This window comes from Squalius cephalus (genome assembly GCF_949319135.1).
Source record: "Squalius cephalus genome assembly, chromosome: 1".
NCBI lineage: Eukaryota > Metazoa > Chordata > Actinopteri > Cypriniformes > Leuciscidae > Squalius > Squalius cephalus.
Window position 1 is genome coordinate 38,599,412 of NC_137122.1, and position 23,704 is coordinate 38,623,115.

General features: G+C 36.5%; 2 protein-coding genes across 4 annotated transcripts; both read left to right on the top strand.

Annotated features, from left to right (window-relative positions):
* The first annotated feature begins 310 nt into the window (after positions 1–310).
* On the top strand, positions 311–14,503 carry abi3a (ABI family, member 3a). Of its 3 annotated transcripts, none has more exons than XM_079885825.1 (11): positions 349–808; positions 1,802–1,972; positions 4,312–4,491; positions 6,311–6,369; positions 7,373–7,468; positions 7,563–7,855; positions 10,048–10,167; positions 10,387–10,518; positions 10,742–10,837; positions 11,753–11,878; positions 13,553–14,503. In XM_079885825.1, the coding sequence occupies exons 1-11, from the start codon at positions 677–679 to the stop codon at positions 13,714–13,716; spliced, it is 1,569 nt and encodes a 522-aa protein (XP_079741951.1). In that variant the 5' UTR covers positions 349–676; the 3' UTR covers positions 13,717–14,503. The 3 variants fall into 3 exon arrangements, with proteins under 3 accessions (XP_079741953.1, XP_079741951.1, XP_079741952.1); XM_079885826.1 differs by having other exon boundaries at positions 10,078–10,167; XM_079885827.1 differs by lacking the exons at positions 10,387–10,518; positions 10,742–10,837 and having other exon boundaries at positions 311–808.
* Positions 14,504–15,061: 558 nt separating this feature from the next.
* Positions 15,062–17,571, top strand: LOC307166991 (uncharacterized protein). Its single transcript, XM_079885842.1, has 4 exons — positions 15,062–15,140; positions 16,361–16,425; positions 16,746–16,983; positions 17,075–17,571. The coding sequence occupies exons 2-4, from the start codon at positions 16,394–16,396 to the stop codon at positions 17,156–17,158; spliced, it is 354 nt and encodes a 117-aa protein (XP_079741968.1). The 5' UTR covers positions 15,062–15,140; positions 16,361–16,393; the 3' UTR covers positions 17,159–17,571.
* The last annotated feature ends 6,133 nt before the right edge of the window (positions 17,572–23,704 follow it).

Here is a 23,704-nt window from a genome sequence, read left to right on the forward strand (position 1 = left end):
TTATTATTAGTAATTCACATTACTTTTCTACTGTTTTACATGATTAAAAAGTGCTATACATGGTTAATGTCACTGTCACAAATGTTCTAATGATTTGTGCCCTATAAATGCAAGTAATTCATTTTACAATATAAGTTTTTTTATTATCATTATGTAAAGGTTTCTTTTATTTTCTGGTTTAAATAAACCGTGGGGCTATGACCAAATTTGACCAAACTGATTTTGGGTTTCATGACCCTTTAAGCCTTGTCTGTGAAACCGGGGTTTAGATTTTCAATGCTGTCTATTCTTCTCATAGTTCACTTTCATAGACACATGGTAACAATCGATACAATCGCTAGAGGGCGTGTTTTCACCATGAAAGCAGCAGTAATAAAACAGCAGTATTCGTATGTGTAGTATTCTATTATGTTTCTTGAACTGGTCACTTTAGCTGCTAAATTATTGCTTGCTGTTTTAAATGTAAATGGGGTTTAAATATAAAATGGCATCCAAAGCTCCTCGTTTCCACATGCTTGCACACCCCATGAGCAGATATGTGCTTGCAGCATCAAAGGAGAACTGATGACAGAGGAAGGCAGTGGCGGATGGGGTCTGACTGACAGATATCAAGTAGTCTGCTGTCGCACGGAGGTTTCCGGAGTTGTTCTTCAACGGTCTATCATTCCACCGCGCAATGAAGGATCAAAACTACGGCGAAGAAGTTACAAAAATACTTGAGGATGCCCCCTCTGCTCGGAAAGCACTTTTAGACAACTACAACAATTTACACGAAGTAGCGAAGTATTGCGAGAGCAACTACCTGCAGGTAAGATGCTGACACGCGCTCGAGCAGCTTAACGTAACAGACATACATATTCAGTCTGAGACTGTTAAAAATGACGAGACGTGTCATTTACAAAACAACAACTTACCTTAATTGAATTAATGTAATTAAACATTGTAATAGCATACTTAAGTGAAGTCATTATAAATGTAAGGGTTTTCCATTGTTTTTCTGTGTAACGCGCTTACAGAGAGCGTTGGGCTCGCGTCTCGCTCGCGTCTCTAAAACGTGGCGTTCAAATAAAAGAAATTCAACTTTAAAAACGCGTGACAATATCTTGCGCCCTTTCATAATTCCTCTACCTGATCAAATTATATAGTTTTTATTTTACTGTGTTTTGAGCCCCTCAGTAGGCTATACCGACTTTCCCACTTTGTAGCCTACAACTGATAACAGATTGAAGCAGATTAAAACAGTGGAACTTTTACTTTTACCTGCGTATACTCGTATTTAAAAGGTTGCTCAATATAAATGTGCATGCTCTTGTAATTCAGGCAGGAAGGAACACATACAAGAGAGAAGATGAAGCAAGTCTTTATTCTTCCTTGCAGTAGAGATCAAATCTGACTCCCCACAAAGAGTAAAACTTGTGATCACCTGTCAGCGGTCTCAGAGACGGAAATTGCTTAGTAAACTAATGTCTAAAAATCTAAAAATGCAAAAAGGTTTGTGTGAGTTGTAGGTTAATCCTTAAAGCATAATTAATATAATTGGCACATTATAAACACAATAGAAGTCAGTGGAAAGAAGAACAGAAAATGAAAGTAGGCTAGCCTAACTGCATTTGGCTACAAACGCACTTGTATACAAAACAATTTGTTCCGTTTTTTTAGTTTTTTTGCGACAGGATGTAAAATGAGATCATGTATTGCATGCAACACAATGACAGCTAGTAATAAAATACATTAAAACGAAGTAAAATGAACCTGTTTGAATCGTGTCATGTCTGTTTAACGGATGTTTCTACCTCTGCAGTCTGGAAATGACACCAGCAAAGCTCTGGAGGAGACCAAGGCCTTCACTGCTCAGTCTTTGGCTAGTGTGGCCTATCAGATCAGCTCTCTGGCCACCAATGTGCTCAAGCTTCTGGATGCACAGACCCTGCAGCTCCGCAAGATAGAGTCCTCCGTCAACCAGATCGGACAGGTATCGGCCCCTTCCTCTCTTTCTTTTAGGGAGACTGGAATATACTGTCAAATATTTTGAGATACTTCAGAACATGTTTGTTATTTTGATCATATGATCACGATACAGTCATTATTATCAGTGTAAAGCAGTTAAGTCCTATCATGCTTACTCTATGAGCTTTGTCGGCTCCACAATGTCGATTTTCATTTCTTAAAAAAAAAAAGGAAGTTCCTTACTTCCCTTAGTAATTATATATGGGTACAAGGTTTGGTCTCTAAACTATGATAATGATTTTGCAAAACATCAATACCTATTTGTTTCCCAATATTTCTCTAAACATCAATATGTCAAAACAATTACCTCTGTACATCCACTCATACATCACCACAAAATGTTTATCGCATCCACAGAATACTTATTGTCATTCATACATATTGTTATTTTAATCTATTCCATCATAGTCCATAAAATGAAAAATAAAAATAGAAAAGTTAAATAAATGTTTTTGTTTGTTCCTGGAAAAAACGTATATGTTGTAGTTATGATAACATTTATGGGTAATTTATATAGAAAATTATATGTTTTATTAAAAACTATATTTACAGCATTTATATTCATTTCTTTACATTTACATTACTTACATTCAGTTTCAAATTGCAATTTTTCATCATGTTTTCAATCTCAATTTAAATTCAGTAATTGATTTGAATTCAAAAAGTACTCTCAATAAAATTCAGTGATACACAATCCTGCTGATAAGACTTTTAAACGATTATGATTGTTATAGCCTTGAGTTTTGTCATACATTTGAACTGAACATGAATCTGTGAAAGGTTTCAAAAAGGGTTTCTCTGTTATTACTGCTTGGCAAACATGTTAATAACATGCTTGACTGCAAAACCGCTCTTGGTCTCTTGGTGAAGGAGGATTTCCTACTGTAAACTGCTGAGTGCTGTTGTAGAAATGTCCCAAAGCTCAGTGTAGGTAGTCACTGTTTGGGGCCCCCTGTCACCCGGGTGATAATACTCCATGCCACCAGGGCCCCCCTTGCCCCTCGGTTCCCTTGGCTCCTCTCACTGCGGCACAGCAGCATTCCAGTGCTCTCCGTGCCCAGCCTGCCTAACCAGGTCACCTGAGGCAGGGCTGAGAGGGGGTGAGCCAGATCCCAGACTTGGAATGAAAGGGCCACTGTTCTCTCGCTCAGAAGCAAAGTTTGAACGCTGATTGATGTTCTCTATTGTCTGCCCTGTGCCCAAGAAGAGCTGTAACAAGCAGGCCTGGAGTAATACTGATCCTTCTCACCCTATCTGAGTGCCCACAGAGGAAAGCCAGATTGGCATATTTCAGGAAGAATCTAATGTCTTAGCGAGACTTCCAGTTCCTCCTACATCACAGACTAAACTTTTACTGAGGGGACTGAGTGCGTTGGAACAGCCTAAACAGCAATAAGATTTAGGCTGTGGTGGATGTAAATACCATTAGATTATGCTTACGGTTATATTTTTAATATAGTCCTGTTGACAGTGTTATTTTAGTATTGTTTGTGTACTATTTTAATATTTATTACTATTTTGAATAAGCTTTTATAATTTCCAGTAATTATGTTATGATCTTTTGTCATTTTATTTTATATTTTAGTAATTTTAGCACTTCAGTTCAACTTATGTTATTTCAGTTAGCTACCAAGGCAACATTACTAATTTACTCTAATTACTCTAATATCTATATTTAATTTTTATTATAATCTTTATTTCAATGAAAAAACTATTTTTAAGGGTTTTAGTGGTTTAGATAATAATGCTCGTAGAATGGGCAGATGTAACATTAATAGCTAATTGCTTTGTGAACTAATTCATGATTAATAAAATTAGTAAAGAAAATTGGTCACACTTTATTTTAAGGTGTCATTGTTACAGTGTATTTATATATTTAGGTACTGAGTAATATTAATTAACAACATGTACTTACCAAAGGGTTAAGGTAGGATTAGGGTTTGTAATAATTACTGCTATTATTATAGCAACTACATGTAACATTATGTAAAAAGGACACTGTAAAATAAAGTGTTACCAAAATATATAATTTAATATTAGTTAATAAATGAATAAAAAATAAATGGGTCACATAGTGTTTTAAAAAATGTTTTTCATGTTTAATATGAATCATTAAGTGTATCAGCAACAGCAACAACAAAATCTGACTGCAGAATGCAGCGATAACCAATCAGAATCAAGATTTCCAGGGTGCGGTTTAATGAGTGATATTCTAGCATATCGATTGTGAAGATTTCTACCAAAGCGTTGTTTTAGAGGAGAATTCCAGGTGTCACTTTTCCCAATCTCTCTGCTTGTATACAGACAGTGGACATGCACAGGGAGAAGGTGGCCCGCAGAGAGATTGGCGCTTTCACAGTTGCCAAGAGGGTTTCGCGCAGTCATAAGATTGTCCCCCCTGCAAAAAATAAAGAAGCCAAGCTCAAGTACTCCCGCACACCCATCTCTTTCTCCAGCCTGGACTCTGTTGGCCATGGCGTGAAGGTGAGCACACACACAATCTCATGAAGTGGGTACAGAGCATGTTTAACCCCGCATATTGTGGTGTCAGAGGTATACAGTGTGTTACAGTAAGTTAATTATCAAGACAACCAACCAGAATCTGCCTTAGTGCTTAAATATCCATGTGCCTTGAACAGTTTCAGTGTTTGAGGGGAAACAATGATGTAATGTAAAAGGAAATATATTAAGTGGAACGAAAAATACATGTTGCGTGCTGTGCAAATAACAATGTTAACCCAGGGTTTACAATTGTTCAGTGTGAAACACTTGTCTATTCAGTATTATTTTCTAACCTAGGGTATAGTATAAATAGTGTGACACATGGAACAACATAAGCCAGGATTACATTTACCAAGTGTTACAATGATTAATGGTGTCAAGAATCTTTAAGATAAAACATTTAGCTGTTTCAGCATGGAACTTTTCACTTCTTCCCTTCATAACAGTTCGAAATAAAAATCAAAATGGTAAAAAAATAGAGTATCTCTTTGTGTCACACACTTGACCACATCCTGTTATAAAGCAGTTAGTCTGACCAATTAACAGTGCACACAAACTCAGAGCAAAGGCACATTCAGATTACTCTCTTTTCCTACCTCCTTTACACTCCTCTTTCCCTCAAAAACAAACACACATTTGGCTACCAGCCACTAAGCAGCGTGGGAAAAGCAGCTACAGTCTTTACTTGGTGCTACTAGCTAAGCTAGCTCATTGATACCCTGCTAGGTCTGTATAGCATTTAGCAGACTTTCACAGGAATCCACTTGCCACAGAAGACTGGTGAAGCACATCCATATTTAGAAAGTGTATCAAGTTAGCACACACACACCAAGTCTTACACTGTGCATATACTCATAAGCACAAACACATATTTTTATACTTGCAGAAAGTAGTTTTTCATTTGAGATGTTATTGTTTTAATCATACATTTATTATAAGCACTAAGTTTGGGATCAGTACGTTGTTGTTTTTTTCAGCAAGGGTGCATTAAATTATGGTGTATCATGGTTTCCACAAAAATATTAAGCAGCACAACTGTTTTCAACATTGATAATAAAATAAGTGTTTCTTGAGCAGCAAATCATCATATTATTATGATTTCTGAAGGTTCATGTGACTATGAATGAGTAATAACACTGAAAATTCAGCTTTGACATCACTGGAATAAAATACGTTTCAAAATAGAATAAATTAGAAAACAGTGATTTGAAATTGTAATAATAATTCACAATATTACTGATCAAATAAATTAAGCCTTAGTGACCAGAAGAGACTTATAAAAAATAAAATCTTCCTGACCCTAATTTTTGAACATTAGTATAAATAAATGAGTTCAGATGCAAAAGCCTTTAAGTGCCATCTGAAATGTTCTTCTAGAATGATCATTTATATCAAGCTCGTATATTTAAGTTCAGTAATTTCACTTAAATGTCAATTAATAGGTAATTTTCATTGCCATTTAAGTGAAATTACTGAACTTTAATATACAAGCTTGATATAAATGATCATTCTAGAAGAAATTTTGCATCTGAACTCTTCAAATATAATTATATTTATTTACCTCATATTTCACCTGTAAAGCTGAAGTGTGTGAGTTCTGTGCTACTAGCATCATCAAAAAGAGTTACAGAGATATGAAATGTTTTCACACTGGTTTCCCTACAGTTCCCTATTGGAATATTAAGGGAAACAGATAATGCTAATAGAAAGGAGTCAGGGTGGTCAGGTAGATTGTTTTTGTTTTGATATTATAATTAAGTTCAATCTACAAATTGCTAATCATCAGATTTGTTGTTTTCAGGATTCTGGCCAGCCACAGTTAAAAACAGCTACGATGACACGGAGCGGCAGCACGCTGAGGTACATCTGTTTGACATGTTCACACAGGGCGAGTCTGATTTTAGTATTATTTAAATACTGTTATAGAATTTATTTCGATTTTGAATCTGCTTTTATTTGAATATTTCCAGTTTTCATTTTAATTGCAGTTTAAGTGCAAGTGTGTTGTGTGGATTTGTAATTTTTAGGAGTTAAAAAAATATATATTTCTATTTAACTTAAAAAAAATTTTATTTCAGTTTTAGTCACTTTAGTACTTCAGCTTATTTTAATTCAGTTAGTTGCCAGGCAAAACATTTCTCATTTTCATTTTTTAAGGTTTTCATCCAAGATTTGTATTTTATTTCAGCTTTATTTCAGTTAATGAAAACCATTCTTAATAAAAAGAATTACAGAATGTGCTTTAAGGGATACTGTGACCATTACTAAGTGTCAGGCTATTTTTTTTAGCATCTTGTGCCATGAGTGCTGTGATGCTGTTTAATTTTAAAAACATTTCTCGAGGAATTTTCATTCTGTTATGCAGTATCTACCAGTTTTTGATCACCAGTATGCATCCTGTTTGAGAATGCCGTTTACATTTATTCATTCTCTGCGTGATCTCCTGGCATGCCCACATGACCACAGCCACCCTAATACAAACTATCATGCTACTCATCACATCTTCTTTTATTCTGGTTTAGATTCTCCACGAAAATGTCTCTGTTGTTCATAAAAAAGAAAATTTGGAAGAAATCAGATATACTCATACTAACCCCTCATTCTCAGACCTCTGTTCCTCTTCTTTCTCAGTAAGAGGGCCTTTCTCCAGGAAGTGATTTTAGTTTTGTTCTACCCACTTCCCCTCTTTGCACTGCCTGAAAGCAACAAGGCTTGCATTGTGGTAGCATTAGTTTCTCAGCACGAGTACATGAGACATGCACGTGTCTTTTTAGAGGCTTTCTGCATAAAATACAGAAGTACATGTCTAATATTAACTATTTGACAGCTCAGTATGTGTTTCTGTGTGTGCATGATCATCAAGTCGAGGCAGCCGTCCTCCAGAGCCTGTCCAGTGTCCTGTGGCTCCCACTCTGTCTCATGGAGCGTCCCTCACCTCACTTAATGACAAGTCTATTGCGTAAGAGCCCATAAAGTGTTTTATCATTCCTGATTGTAATCCTAATGTCACATCTGTATCAGTTTTCATAACTGGATTTCTCCCATCACCGCAGTTCGAGCTTTGGGAAAGCCGTGCCGCCCCCTGTAGTGCCCAGCTGGCCCACCAGCCCTGATGGTGACATCATCCGCTCGCTGCTGGATGAAGGACCACCCCCTCCACCCCCACTGATGGAGGCAGAGGGTGAAAAGGATCATGGGCAGATGACTGATCCACCTCCACCTCCTCCCCTTGACTGTACCGACATCCCCCCACCTCCACCCATGCCTGCTTCAGTCAATACATCTGATCCCAGCAGCCTGATAACCATACCACCACCTCCTCCACCAGCTCCACCTCTTGAAACAGGTTAGTTTGTGCTGACTGACAGATCAATCAACATGGCAGGACATTCAAAGGTTTCAGGAGGTTACGCCATATGCCATCTAGATGTGACATGATAAAGCAAGGAGCAATACATTTGTTGTCCTTACCAGCCGCTCCACAGGTCGGTAGGATTTTTTGGTTTAAAATAAGGTTCCATTTGTTGACGGTACTAGTTAACTACATTAGTTAAAATGTACTAACAATGAAAAATACTTCTAAAGCATTTATTAATCTTAGTTGTTAATTTCAACATTTACTGATACATTATTAAAATCAAAAGTTGTATCTGTTAATATTGTTTAACAGACATGAGTTGACATGAACTAACAACGAACCGTTATTTTATACTGTAATAAGTTACTCATTGTTAGTCAATGTCAGTTCATGCTAATTAGGGCTGGTCCGAATACCGTTTTTTGAGCTTTGAAGCTTCGGTAGTAATGAACATCGAATATTCGAAGCTTCGGAGAGAGAGGGCTGAACATATTCTTCTCTCTAATAAAGGCAGGAATCTCTATGTCTGTATGTCCGTTTGCATTTTGATTATTTCGAGAACCGTTCATCCAATCGACTTCACAAGGGAGTGCAGTGTTGCATTCGGTGGAATATAGATGGACACGCGAGACGCGACACATTCAGAATTAATAAACTTTTACTAAACTACAGAACAGCGCGAGCGGGAAGCGGCGCGCCTCACGCGAGAACGGACACTGCACTTGTGATATAAAGCGCACACACACAGGTCTGTTAAATTAAGCAATACTTTTAAGGTAGTCTAATATTTTTCTGACTAACAAATTACTGACACAGTAAAGGGTCGATTTAAATAAAGAAAAACGAATTTTAAATAAAGAAAAACGAAATTTAAATAAAGAAAAAACGAAATTTAAATAAAGAAAAACAAAATGTAAATAAAGAAAAAACGAAATTTAAATAAAGAAAAACGAAATTAAGTTAAATTAAAACGAGATTAATTTAGTTTATAATAACGGGTAAAAAGGCTAATACATTTTGTTTCTATTATTCTATTTTCCACAATGTCAGAGCAACGCAGCTTAACCCAAAACACAAGCTCAGGCATGCACTTTGGTCCATACAAACTCCGCTGTTCTGCGCTCTAGCCAGAGCACTCCTGGCGTCGGTTCTATTTCTAGCATGCACGCGTTTTCCGCGTGGCTCGAGCCGCGCCTGAGACGCGTGTCTCACGCAGGCAGTGTGCAAACTCCAACCTGTTAACATGGGAGCCTAAATAAAAATGGACACGCCACACAGCCAGTGTGTCGCCGGCCTTATTCAAGCGCGAATGAGAACCGTTGGCGGGGGATCCCAGGTGTGCAAAAAAAAAAAAAAACGAATATTCGAATGTCAAATTTTCGAATCGAATACCAACCCACCGAACGAATATTCGAATATTCGGGTCCAGCTCTAATGCTAATGGGAACTAATGGGAAGATTATTATTCTCACCAAGGCTCCATTTATTTGAACAAAATTCAGTAAAACAGTAATATTGTGAAATATTATTACAATTTCAAGTAACTGTTTTCTATTTTAATATATTTAAAAAAGTGATTTATTCCTGTAATGGCAAAGCTGAATTTTCAGCATCATTACTCCAGTCTTCAGTGTCACATAATCCTTCAGAAATCATTCTAACATCTTGATTTGCTGCTCAAGATGCGTTTATTATTCAAATCAGTGTTGAAAACAGTTGTGCTGCTTGATATTTTAATTTTTCAGGATACTTTGATGAATAGAAATAAAGTTCAAAAGAACAGCATTTATTTGAAATAGAAATATTTTGTAACATAAATAACTCAATTGAATGTGTCCTTGCTGAAAAAAATTATTAGTTTCTTTCAAAAAAATCTTACTGACCCCAAACTTTTGAAGGGTAGTGTAACTGTGCATTAAACATTAAATATGATCTGATGGTTGAGTTTGTGTCATGTTCCTCAGCTGTTTCATGTTCAGTGTAGACAGACTGGTTAGGACTTGAGCTGCGAGTGTAAGAACTTACACTTAAAAACCTGTGATTTACTAGACTAACCTACATATTATTAAATAAAAGTAAGCATATATGGATGCTGCTGCAGTGGAGCCAGAGGAATATAATCCAATGACAATAGTTTAAAAATAGTATAATAGAATTGAATAAAGAAATGTTTTGTCTAGTGGCCGAGGAGAATGGATTTCCTCTACCAGAAGCTCCCAGTGACATGCCACCTCCACCAGCCCCTGATGGCCTTGACCTTCCAACCCCACCGCCTCTGCCTGATGAAGAGAACTTTGAAGGTACAAAAATGTCCAAATCAAAGCGTATGTTTGTTCAAACGTGGTATTTTGTTTTGTATGATGCTTTGTGTCTCGCTTCAAAATGCTTCGAATGATCACATGTTTGCTTTCTGTTACAGCCAGCCTTTGCTCTTAATCTTGGTGTTGCTGTTATTTGTTTCTGTGAGCTTTTTTTCTCTATGCTCTTATTTTCACACTTGTCTCTCTCTTCTCACTCAGCTCCGCGTTCTCGCCGGTCACGAGTGCGACGCCATCCTCCTAGCTCTCGCTCTCTCTCTCTGAGGGTCCGCATGGGCCCCAGCGCTCGCTCGCTGTACACACGCTCGCTTTTTCTGCCCTCTGCTCAATCACGTAAGGCCCCGCTCATTCCTAAAACCTGATTCATTACAGTTCATTGGTAGTTCCTCTTTTTGAGGCCAAAAATGTTGATACGACATACCAAAAACATTCGACATTTCAAAGACTCTTTTAGTTAAAATCTAATCACTCTTATTATCTGGCCCTTGAAAACATCTCTAATCTGTTCATATTAGTTAAACATTTCATCGCACTTCTCTTTATGAACACCTGTCAGTCATGATACCCCCACCCCCTCCATACCCGCCTCCTCTGGCTCCGCCTGCTTCGTTCAGCCCGTTGTGCAGGATCCCTGCTCGCCTAGAGCACCTGGGTAAGTGTGGCGCATTGCTGTCTGATGCTCTTCTCTTCCTTAATATTTGCCACTTCCCTCAATCTGCTCTTCAGCGAGCCAAACCAGCATATAATTTGACCTCGTATCACGCCATTCTGGCATGCAACAGGATCCACACTCGATCTACATCCTCAACTAAGTTAGATCTCTCTTTTGAAAACTCAAATGAGTCCGGTGACTTTAAAGGGATAGTTCAGCCAAAAAATGAACATTCTGTCATCATTTACTCACTATGTTAATCCGAGCCTGTATGATTTTTAGCTCCAAAAAGGACAAAAAGGCATGATAGAAGTAATCCATGCAATTTATGCACTATAGTGTTAAAATAAAATATAAATATTACATGAAAAACTTGCATTTATTTTAAGTTGAAGTACTAAAAACACTAAAACTGAAATAAAAAATTCAAATATAAATACTTTTTTTTTTTAAATTACAAAATCACAAAGTTACTAAAACTTAAAATGAAAACTGAAATGTAAAAATAAAAGATAATTCAAAGTATTAATAATAAAATAGATATTAATAACACTGGTGCACTATATTCCAAGTTATCTGAAGCCATATGATGGATTTTTGTTTTTATCTTTGGTGAACTATTCCTTTATATGTGAAGTGTGTAATTTGTACTGTAAACAGATGGAATTGCAAACATAATTGTTCTATTCAAACATATGGACACTCGCAGGGATAATGCATTTTTATTATTTTTATCATGATTGATTGCCTGTGTGGTCTTCCATGTGTTTGAAGCTGAAAAAAAAATATTGTTTTCACAATTTTGTTTGATGTGGCTTGTAGCGCAGAACTCACACACTTCGCTTGTGACGACAAAGGTGCATTTGCTCTAGTGTTGTCTATATGTGTTAACATTGTGTGTCGATGCACATTTAGACCTTGAGATTCCAGCACCGCCCCCATCACCACCAGTAGATGGTTTTGACAACTATGAGGATATGCCCCCGTTACCTCCCCCTATTGATTACGACATATCTGCACCAGCCGACTATTTGGAGAAAGGTAGGCTTAATGTTGACTAATTTGAGTCAAACTAATTTTTTTTAGAGAGCTAAAGAATTTGCATTGTTAATCAGTATCAGAATAGCAAGACTTTGGTATTTCGTAATTAGGTGTTTACAATGACTGTGTTGACATTTTAGGTTTCCGAGATAATTTTGTACTGACCAGTGGTGGACAGTAGCTTAATAATTTATTTATTTATAATTTAATTTATCTCAGTATTTTTTATTTTAAAGTCCCCCTGTGGTGAAAATCCCGTATTTAATGTTGTTTATATGTCTATGTGGTGTTTTTAATATGCTTTAAGACAAACTATGTGCAAATTCATAAGTCTACACCATTGCTGAGTATTTTTTCTTTAAAACTACAGTGAACCAAAGACAGTCTCAAAAACACAGTTTGAAATCGTTGGTGTTTCACAAACTACCTCGTAACCAATCACATCAACTTGTGATCGTCAAGGAGTGGATCTCTGAGCTGGTGCGAGTGAGTGGGGGTGGGGCTAATTTGCATATTTATAGAACCGCGTATAAATGAGGCAAGGGTGTAGAGTTACATTCCAGCTGTTTTAAGGCATGAAGAATTTTTTCTCAAGGAAAAAACTTTTAAATGTGTCATTTTGGTGATCAAAGAAGAGTTTTTTAAGGGATACAATTATTGATTTCAGGGGGACTTTAAGATACATTTACTTTTACTTTATTACATTCCAAAGCATAATATCATACTTTTTTACTCCACTACATTTTATCGAAACATGTCATTCCTCGTTATTTTGAACTGAAGAAATCATCACCCACCTCGGTGTCCGATTCGTGAACTGATTCTTTTCAGTTAGCCTGTAAAATCTGTTCGCAAATCACACTGTACAATGAATTGGATCGATCCAATTGCATCAGTTCTTGAGTCAACAATTGGATGAATTCACAAATCAGACTCAAAATGTGCCGAGAACGGGAGATCCTCTGGGCGTGAGTGCGCACGCGACTGATGGCTCGAAAAGTACATTTTAAATTCTAAATTTTAGGATTTATTATTGTAAATGAAAATCAGATATGATCACAGCTGTAAAAGGGCGAGCTGTTTAAGCCCATTGTTTGAAATGCTTGAATGTGCACATGTCCACATTTGTGTATCACTGTGTCTGAACAGGGAAGATTTTAGGTGAAAACTAAACAGAACGTTAAAATAACACAAATGAAAGCCCATGCATTTCCCGCTTCCATAGCAGTTTCAAATGATAGAAAACTGGCATGTTAGCATAGCTTTTTTCTAAAAATGTTAACATGTGACGCCTGTTTTCTGATGTGCAGATCAATACATATTGAGTGTCTGCATAACCTTTCCTATTGACTAGTGTTGGCCACTTCACAATTCATAATAAATCATAATGATGTCAGACTGAGCTGTAAACTATTTAAGCTCTGTCTGTGTGTCTCGTACCCCCCCCCCCCCACACACACACACACGTATTTTGAGTATATAAAATTGCAAAACAAATAAACATAAATTCATTAATCAGTACTTTTTACATGTAATAATTTTACTGGAGTATTATTTTATTACAGTTTTACTCAACACCTGATTTGAGTATTTCGTCCACCACTGGTCATGACATTCAGAATGTAAGATACCTACAGGGACTGATTTTTCATTGTAACTCTTTTTCCTACCAAGTGGTGGCACTATATAGCTACGACACAGGCAACCCAGGTGACCTGCTCTTTCAGGAGGGGGACATCATCTACCTCACCAGCAGGACCGAGGATGGCTGGTGTGAGGGGGTTCTGAATGGAGTAAAGGGTTATTTTCCTGGCAACTATGTGGAGTCCACCGCTTAACTGGCCATAAGAATACAGAATGTCAGTAAAACAATTATTAGACATATAAGTCATCTTGTATTTGCATTTTATCAAGCGAAACAGTGAAACGATTGGCTGTTGAGAGCTGTTGAAATGCTTTTATGCTATGTTGAAGTTTTAGAAAATCCCTAACATGCTGACTGATGTTTCCAGCAGAGAGGAGTTTGTGTGGACATGAAAAGCCTCTCCTATTTTAAAGTGTACTTTGGTCTTTCATAATGATGATCATAATGATAATTGATTTCTCAGGACTTTAAGTTATAATCTAAATGTACAACATATTAAGAAACATTTTTTGTACACTAGTTCACAAAGAAGTAGATAGTGGATGGTTATTTGTTAATTCTGTAAACATATTTGTTTAAATTGTGTAGAGTAAATAATGAAATAATATATTTGTGTAGTATAATTTAGTCTTCTAATTGTACACCTTTATTACTCATGATAAATTGATAACATTTTATTGATTCCCCAGCAAGTAAGTGATTGAAATCTGTTAATATACACAATTCAGTCACTATTTCATGATACCAAGTAGCGTTTACAGTCCATAGAATCAATAAAGTGTTAACATTGATGTCTGGGAATAAGGTTTGATTTGTTTTATGTCAATTATAACTATCCACTTGCCTTGTTCATTCATGATGATGTGGCTCATAAGCACCAGTAGCCTTATTATTTTCATTTTTTATTCTCTTTTAGTCTGTTTCACAATGTTTATTTCATGTTGATGAAAGATATTAAACTGTCTAAAGTTTGTCAATCTAAATGTGTTCCTCTTTATTTCCACATAATTTGGAGGCATTTGTAGACAGCTAATAATGTTTTGGATGCTGGTCCCAACCTGGCATCTTTACTGGATTAAATAGTAAGACTTCCTTGTTCAATCTTTGCCAGAAAGTACATGCTGCTTCACCAGTTGTGCCAAAACAACACAAACCTTACTGTAAAAAATGACCAGTTGACTTAACCTGATAATAAACTTCATGCGTAACTGAAAAAAAATAAGTTATGTGGAATTGTCAAGTTCACATAACTTAATTTTTTCAATTATGCATAAAGTTTTTACAGTGCAACCTGGAAATTCATGCTGATCTAAGCTTTCATTTTCAACAAGGAGAGACAATATAATGACTGTTCTTTAATGATAAATTGAGGTAAAAAGTGAAAAAGCATCTTCTAATAAACAAAAACAAATAATGAAGAACACTTGCTCTAAAATGAAAAGACAATGTCCTGCTACAGGAAACACATGTGATAGGCGCTGTGTCTTTAAACACCAGACAGTCACCATAAACGTGTTCAAACTTCACTATCAGCACTATAAACCCTCCCTCAGATAAGAGTCAGAGCAGTCCACACAAGAGTCAACAGTTTTGCCGCAATCGCCTGCGTTCTTTGAGGTAAGAAGACTTTTATTTGTTTTTCAGTCAGGTGCTTAAAACCCGCTTGATTTAAGAAATAAATTCACTTACTACATAAATAAAGTGTGTATGATGTTCACCTATGCTAGTAGAATATCACAGACATGTGACTGGACTTGTATAAATATATTGTTCTGTATCCTAATGTTGAGGGCAGAAGTTTTTCACAGTTCAAACCTTTTTTTATATTGTCAAGAGTTTCTTTTATTTTGAGATTCTCTGATTCTTTTGATCGCTGGAAATGACTGAGTTGTCTAAAACACTGCTGGCAGTCAGTGAAAAAAGGAGAAATCAACATGCTTTTAGTGTCAGTAGAAGGGTTTCTTGAGTGTGTGTAGCACACTCATCTCAGGACCCTCCTGAGTTGCTATGGGCCTACAGTTCACTAAATGTTAAAGGGTCTGGGACCAATTTTTTTGTGACCAGTGAGTTGGCCATTCCATAGATAGATGACCTTGGTGGCCCTGGCTTACAGTAAATGGCAAATTATGAATGGAAATTGACAATATGTTGTGTTTAAAGCTAGTTCTTTAATAAAAAAAAATAAAAAAAATTGTACTTCAGAAGATGTATCTGACCTCCACACAGTTGATTTATTTTGATTTGAGCTTTGGATTATCTTTTACATCTGTCCTCAATACTGAACTAGGACATTTCCGGTTAGCAAGACATCTTGCATCATTGTCTTGACTCATTTGGTTACAAAAGTTTATTATGGTGGTTAAAGACAGTTAAATATTCACACGTTCATTTTAAGACATTAAAGATCTAATAGGACCTGGAAAATTCTGTATTTTCTTAACATTTAAGTAATATAGCATCCTGTCATATTACAAATGATATTTTGTGGAATTCCAGGATCTGAATTGCAAAAGTAAAAGTTATTTCTAAGATAAATATATCAAATGAATGGTGCTAAATGGTTTTTTAACTTGCTTGTTGGCATTTTGAAAGATTCATTTAAAATTGTCCAATAAAAACCCGCCTCTTAAATGTTGGATGAAAGACTGTACGATTTGAATAAATATTAAGCTCTTGCTTCTTTTTCATACCTGTCCAGTCTGCCATAGGATAATGCCTGAGTTACAACAGTTTGCGAAACCCCCACAATGATTTCAATATCCCATGTATATGGACTATATTATTGATCACAGACTAATTAAAGCTGTCATCACCAAATGTAATTTATTTCCTTACAGAGTTGCTTCTGAATTGGCAATTCCTTCATTGCCATGGATATGAGTGATCAGTTTATAATAATAAAGTAGGTATACCTGCTCTCAATGCTCTCCAAAACAGATTGCAGATTGTGATGAAACAATCTCTCTCTCTCTCTCTCTCTCTCTCTCTCTCTCTCTCTCTCTCCCTCTGCTAACGCATTAGCAGATTTTTTTTTAAATCTCATTTGGAGATTTTAAAACTATAATAATATTTAGTAGGCTACCTGTAGCTTATAAAATTTACTTCCTCATTCCGGAAATGTGAAAATGGTCCATTCAGTTTTCTATAATATGTTCTTTATCATCACCAATAAGACATCAGCACACATGCTCACTCTCACTCATGCTGTCGTTGTTGTTTCAGGATCTTCGCACCTATCATAACCTTTGCTTTTTTGACAATCTGCTGTACTGGCTTCTGTAAAATGTTCCAGCGGGCCCGTAAGGAGCGCATAGAGCGCCTGCAGGGTCAAGCTCGAGCCGTGGATCATCCGTCTGTGTACGTCATTCCGATCTCTCTGTCCGAAGATGACCTGCACAGGCCGCCGCGCTACAGCACCGTGCAGTTCTACGAGCACGAGCCCCCTCCGGCCTATCACGAGGTAACCGTGGAGATAATTGTCGAATATCACTGAGTGAATCTTGTCCTGAAATGTTTTTAAAGATAACGAGGATTCAACATTTATTTTGCAGTTACGCCTGAAGCCTGAAGCCTCCCCTCTTGAACCCCCTCCTGCATATTCAGAATCTGTCTCAAACTCACCCTCACATTCATGAATCATGATCTCACCACACACAGTATCTCAAGCACTTGGACTGGTTAAAGGAAAAATAAGAAGCAAAGTGGGATTCTCCTGACTTTTTCCAAGGACTACTAGCTACTCATGCTATATGCAAAGTGAGGAAGAAGATGTCACAGATGTGACTCTTTTGGGATTTTGAACATGTCATACAGGGTCATGAACTGTTTCACACAATGAGCATGGAACTTGTTTAAAAGTAAAAGAAAATGTATATATGTTTTGTTTAGTGAATATTTATAAATTTTGCACATGCTAACTAAACCTTTTTTGTTGACTTTGTGAAATAAAATGTATTAATTTATAATAAATGCTATATATGGTTGACTTGCTCTAAATTGTATAGCTATTAGCTAATGTAAAATAAAAGAAGAATGTTGTATAAACACACTCTTAGTAATATCCACTATATGCACCAAACTTTCAATGTTAAAGAGAGATAAAAAACTGTTTTATATAAGCCATCTTTCCTACTGTCTGGAAGCTCGCTCTTCATGGTCCACATTCCACCTGAGCTCAAAGTCCAGCGCTGTTACAACAGAGGAAGCTCCACCTCCTGCATTCCCACTGTCATTGTCCTCACGGTCCCACACATACATAAGCCATAGAATATGCATATAATCACCATGCAATGCATTTATTACTCATAAAATGAACAACAAAATTAACCAAATGACCTATAAACAAATTAAATAGTTGAAATATCACATGTGGTGAATATACAGCTTTGTATTAAAGTACATGCACAGTTATGCACCATATAGGCCTATATTGAATTGTCATGTTTTGTTATAATATGTAAAACATGAAATAGACACATGAAACTCAAAAGCATTTTTATCTACCTTTTCAGTAACTTTAATTTCAGTAAATATAATTGTATAAAACCACATTGCCAGTTTCTCTCTTTGTCTGTCCATTTACTGTGATACGCTATTATGATCTATTTCCTTATACGACCTGCTAGGCTCTCATATGAGCCTATCCCAGTTTCTTTAGGCCAATTCACTCACCAATTCATCTAGCCTGCATGTCTTTGGACTGTGGGGGGAAAACCGGAGGAAACCCACGCTGACACGGGGAGAACATGCAAACTACACTCAGCTCCGGGGCTCGAACCGGGGACCTTCTTGAGCTTCTTAAACACTGAGCCACCGAGCTGCCCTCATACCCTGAAAAAAGAATATCTTTTGACCTAAAAAAAATACATGATGATAATCAAACTGTATCATTTTATGTTTAATTCAGTTTATGACATGTTTGATTTTATAGGCCTATTTAAATTCAAGAGGCTCAAGGACTGTTTCAAAACATCATTTTTTTGTGCCATACTATGTAATTTAATGATTGTCATAATGTTATAAAAGAAGTGTCTGGGTTGTAAATGCAGTGGATTTAGGGTTGCAATGGAATGTTTACTGGTTCAAAGGTCTAAACAGCTAGTCCTTGTGCATAGTGTCTTAAGTGAGTGGAAACAAAAACATAAAACACGCCCATGTCATAATACTATATGACTAAAATATTCTCAGAAATGACACTGTTCTGCCATAAAATGTTGAATCATGTAAGACAACCAGGAAATGACCTGCAGAAACACATAAAAAGCTAGCTTTTTTCCCATTTGCTTGTAGTTTAACGGATAAAATAACTGTGACATTTAAGTGAATGGAGAAAGTATACTGCATTTACAAAAGGAAGAATGGATTCAGTGAGGCGATTTTATTCATGGTCTCTCTCTGTTTTCTCAGACCCATCGGGACATTAAAATTAAATGGCTGAAAACTTGACCTGCTGAAAAGAAGGACTTGCTTTCAGAATGAATTAACTTTTCTTAATAAACAGTCGGTCATTTCAACGGTTTCTGCTTTCAAATAGCATCTGCAATTCTACAGGTTACTTAAGAAGTCACCCCCCTATCGGAATAAGCTGTGTTGTCATCTCCAAATGTGCGGGAAGATAAAACAAGTTAGTGAGGGGAGTTTACATCACTGCTGGTAACATGTAATGAGGTGTAAACACACATAAGGCCTATCACTTGCATAAGAGAGTTTAAGCGAGAAGTGTTTTTTACACTTAGATTTCACATTCATATTGAGACCGAGCTGTGAAGAGGATTTAGAGCTAATTCATTTTTTTTATTTTTTTGTTGTATTTATCGTATTTAGTTTGATCTCTTCCCTGTGCTGATTTCATTCAGAGACGTTTTTCCAAGAAAAGCACATAAAAAGCCTTCCATTCAAAGTATGTTGTAATTAGCGTAATTACGTAAAAACGCTTGTAAAAGCGTTAACGTGTAAACTCGGAAGAGCCCTGACCTCTGTACACCTGACCTCTGCTGATTCGTTTAGTTTGATAGTGTTGCAATAGACCCGCATAATTCCGAGTCTGAGGACGTGAGCAGCTCCATACGTAGAACGTCACGTGTTGTCATCTCACAATGTCATTATGACATGGCGTGAACGCAGCCAGTGGGGTCTACATTTTTTATCAGTTTTTGAAACTGTTTTTGTCACATGAAAAGAGCTTTTACTGTTATAAAAATACAGATAGTGGAACTGAAGGTTTCAGAATAAACATACAGTGAATCCAGCCAATTGCGAAACAGCTGTGTCGTTATCAGAGCTCGTGAGAAGCTGAACCGGCTTAGTCAGCCGTCTGCTCTCGAATTTCTCTCGCGGTACTTTGACGCCACACATCACAGTGACGGGCGTCGGCGCTGTCTCAAGTTGGACAAAATGTCTACCCATGCACTGCTCAAATGGTGCTCACTGCAGAGTCAAATGACGTCCAGCTCCACCTCTCTGGGGTGTGTTTCCCGAAAGCATCGTTAGCCAACTATGGTCAAGTTCAGTCGTTATCAGCAACGAGTCGGTGTTTCCCGAAACCTTATTTCCAACACATACTATCAAACAGCATCGCAAAGTTGTGTGGTTGGAACGGCAGCTCTCGACCTGTGGATAGAAGCATAGTTTTTTTTTGTTTGCATGGCATGTGGACTTAATAAATCCTTATCTTGAGCCAAATAAGCAAGCTGACATTCAGTATCTCTATATTTTATTTAGAATAAATGACGTTTGCATCTTTTAGTTTGTCAAGAGATTTAAAGCACCGATCCAAAGCATGTCATCATCTAAGAATCTTAAAGGGGACATATCATGCTAAATCCACTTTTTTAGCCCTTAAATGCATTTTGTTGTATATTTGGAGTGTTTAGAAGTACAGAAAAGTTGAAATTATTCTCTTCAGGTGCTTCGTTGATATCTTTATATTCTGTTTTGGCCTTATTTTTCAACCTGTTCCGATTTTTCTGTTATCTATGACGTTTTGTGAACTATTACGTCACAGTATTTGCAGCGGAACTGCCAAATAAGGACATTGACTTCCGGCCCAACACTTCGAGCAATCCGCCATTTTTATTTCTCGCTGCAATTTTGTAGTCCAAGCTAAAAGATGCAGAAGTTACGAGAGGGTAAGTTCAAATGTTCGGTTGTTGGATGTAGTAACCCACACGCTTGTGACAGGGCGCATGTTTAACTGAAAGAACGAGCAGAGAGAGAGAGACCCGGTCGTGCGCACGCACTCTCTCTCTCTTCGGAGTCAGGCGAAAATGTAAACAAGACACCGTCTTCAAACTAAACGCTGTCTTGCTCTCTCTCCCTCGCACATATTAATCAAAATAAATCGACACGGTGGTAAAAGGTCGGAAGACCAAAGTTTCATGTGTAAATACAGTAACACACCATTGCGATACATCCATATGAAGACGTTGTTCTGCAGGATCGTCGTCTTCATTTTCATCTCGCTCCGGCTCCGACTCTGGCTCGAACATGTAAGGCTGGCTGGACAAGTCTTCCGTTGTTGACATTTTGTTAATAACGTGTGAATAAAAAGTTTATGTGCCGCTAGATAATCGTATCTCTGCTATCAAACTACAAAAATGGCCGAACGGGGTGGAGTTGAACTTCTGCATCCTGGAGAGGGGGCGGGATATGAAGTGTCTCAATTGTATTTAAAGAGACCGCACCAAAACGAGTTGCTCTCAGATGCACATCAGAAAAGGGGTAGAAAAGGGGTCTGAGGAGCTATAATAATGAGGAATTCAGACCCAAGCATTGCAGTTCCGATTTATATAGACTACAAATGTATGATTTATATGTAAAAAGGAACGATTTAAAAGCATGATATGTCTCCTTTAAAGCTAAGACAATAAACTAGTTTCAACTTTTTAATTTATTTCATTAGTTTTCTATTATGTTCTGTTCTGTTTTTCTTTTTTTTTCTATATACAGGCTAGAACCCATATGTGATGCTTTGCTGTCTTTATTATTTCGTTGTATGTCATTTTTACATTTTTGCTATGTAGCCTACTTATAATTTTGATGTGCATACGTACGGTGGCCCAGTAGTGCACAACACAACGAAATTTAAAAAGCAAACATTAGTTCACAACACAACAAAAATGAATCCACAACACAATGGAAATGAACCACAAAACAACGGAGAATGTACAACACGTTTGCTTTTTAAATTTCGTTGTGTTGTGCACTAGGCTACTGGGCCACCGTACTACGTGCTTTCTAGTAGCCTACGTCAGAACAAGCCTAATTTAGTCTGGAAATAAACCCTACGACCCTACGATTACGGAAACAGTCGTGACGAGCTAGTTGACTTCTTCAACGATACGTCATACTACGGTAAGTTAAGCAGAGAGTTACGTCATTGTACCGTATCGCGAGTCGGTCATGAACGATCCGTTCAACCCAAAGAAAATTTAATTTATGGCTACATCTCCAGACTTTCATATGCTGCTCAGTCGCTCCATGTGGATAACAACACTATCAAAAGTATTGACAAAATGTTATTTAAATTCATATGGAAAAATGGCATACAATATATAAAGAAATCTGTTGTTTTAAATTCTTATTTAGATGGTGGCCTCAATATGTTAGGCTTTTGTACATTCAATAATACCCTTAAAATTAATTGGGCCAAAAATTTTCTCAAAAATCCTACCTCTGTTTGGAACTTCATCCCTCATTATATTTTCTCCAAATTTGGTGGTTTTAATTTTTTATTGCTTTGTAATTATAATGTTGAAAAAATACCAGCTAAATTATCTAAATTTCATAAGCAGATCCTTCTTGCCTGGTCTCTGATATACAAGCACAACTTTTCTCCTCATAAATATTTTATATGGAATTACCGTGATATTCTGTATAAAAACAAATCTCTTTTCTTCCAGCGCTGGGTTGAGCCTGATATTTTGCTTGTAAGTCAGTTGTTTAATGCACATGGCCATTTATTAAATTATGAAGAATTTCTTAATCGTTTTAACATTCCCATTACCCCTAAAGAATTTGCTATTGTTTTTGATGCCATACCATCTGGAGTTATTAGACTGTTTCAACATATCCCCTACCTCTCTTCTTTACCTCCTTTAGATCCTAAAGTTACAGTGGTGGGGAAATATTGCTTTTCATCCTCTTCTTCTAACAGATCAATACGTCAATTATTTCTTAATGAATATGTTTCTATTCCAAATGTCACAGTTTATTGGAATGCTTTTCTTCCCAATATTGTCTGGAAAAAAGTCTGGCTAACTCCAAATAGATACTTAATTACTAATAAGATAAGAGAAATTTCCTTTCGAATTATCCATCGTGTATATCCCGTTAATACTTTCTTAAAGAAATTCAAGGTAGATGTTAATTATTTTTGTGGACAGCACCCAGAGACTATAGTGCATTTGTTTTGGCTTTGCCATTATTCTAAATTGTTATGGAAAGACTTTTCCCGTTTTGTTATTGAAAACATTGATAAGGATTTCTCTCTACTTTGGGAAAATGTTTTGTTTGGAATTGTTAATTGGAAAAATGAGCAATTACACAAAAACAAAATATTCTTAATTAATCTTCTTTTTTTGTTAACAAAATTTTATATACATAAATGTAAATTTTCAGGTCAGAAACCACTTTTCTATGTTTTGATTACTGAAGTACAACATTACTTTGGGACTATCTCTGACTCATGTAACAAGAAGGCTTTAAAAACAATTGAAATATGTAAATCTTTTAATCTTTTCCTTTAATATGTAAAAAAAAAAAATCTGATTAATTATACCCCTGTCTCTTTTTTTGTTTATTCGTTTTATATTGTGACTGTTTATATAATGTTTTCAATAAAATTATTAAAAAAAATAAAAAATAAAAATGAACGATCCATTGTTCATTGCGTCTGTCACGTGACAAATGAACGAAAGACTAGGAAGGTAAAGTAATTATTTATGTTACCTGTAAATTATTTTTGACTGCATTATAATGATTTCTTAATTCAGAATATGATAAAGACTGCGTAGGTGGATGTGTTCGAGGAATTTGCCTGTTTAAAGCCCCTTAAATGAACGAAATGACTCGAAAAAAGATTTGTTCATTTTGATGAACGAGATCGAACAAGAGAGTCAGTAAAATGATCCGAACTTCCCATCACGTCCTCTGGTGGTGAAACTCATCAAAACAAAATCATC

Bases quoted from the DNA above. Each gene is read 5' to 3' on its own strand.
- LOC307166991 (XM_079885842.1), top strand. From the start codon at position 16,394: ATGGATATGAGTGATCAGTTTATAATAATAAA. The intron at 16,426-16,745 runs GTAGGTATACCT...TTGTTGTTTCAG, and splicing joins GATCAGTTTATAATAATAAA to GATCTTCGCACCTATCATAA. The intron at 16,984-17,074 runs GTAACCGTGGAG...TTTATTTTGCAG, and splicing joins CCCCTCCGGCCTATCACGAG to TTACGCCTGAAGCCTGAAGC.
- abi3a (XM_079885825.1), top strand. From the start codon at position 677: ATGAAGGATCAAAACTACGGCGAAGAAGTTACAAAAATACTTGAGGAT. The intron at 6,370-7,372 runs GTACATCTGTTT...ATGATCATCAAG, and splicing joins CGGAGCGGCAGCACGCTGAG to TCGAGGCAGCCGTCCTCCAG. The intron at 11,879-13,552 runs GTAGGCTTAATG...TTTCCTACCAAG, and splicing joins AGCCGACTATTTGGAGAAAG to TGGTGGCACTATATAGCTAC.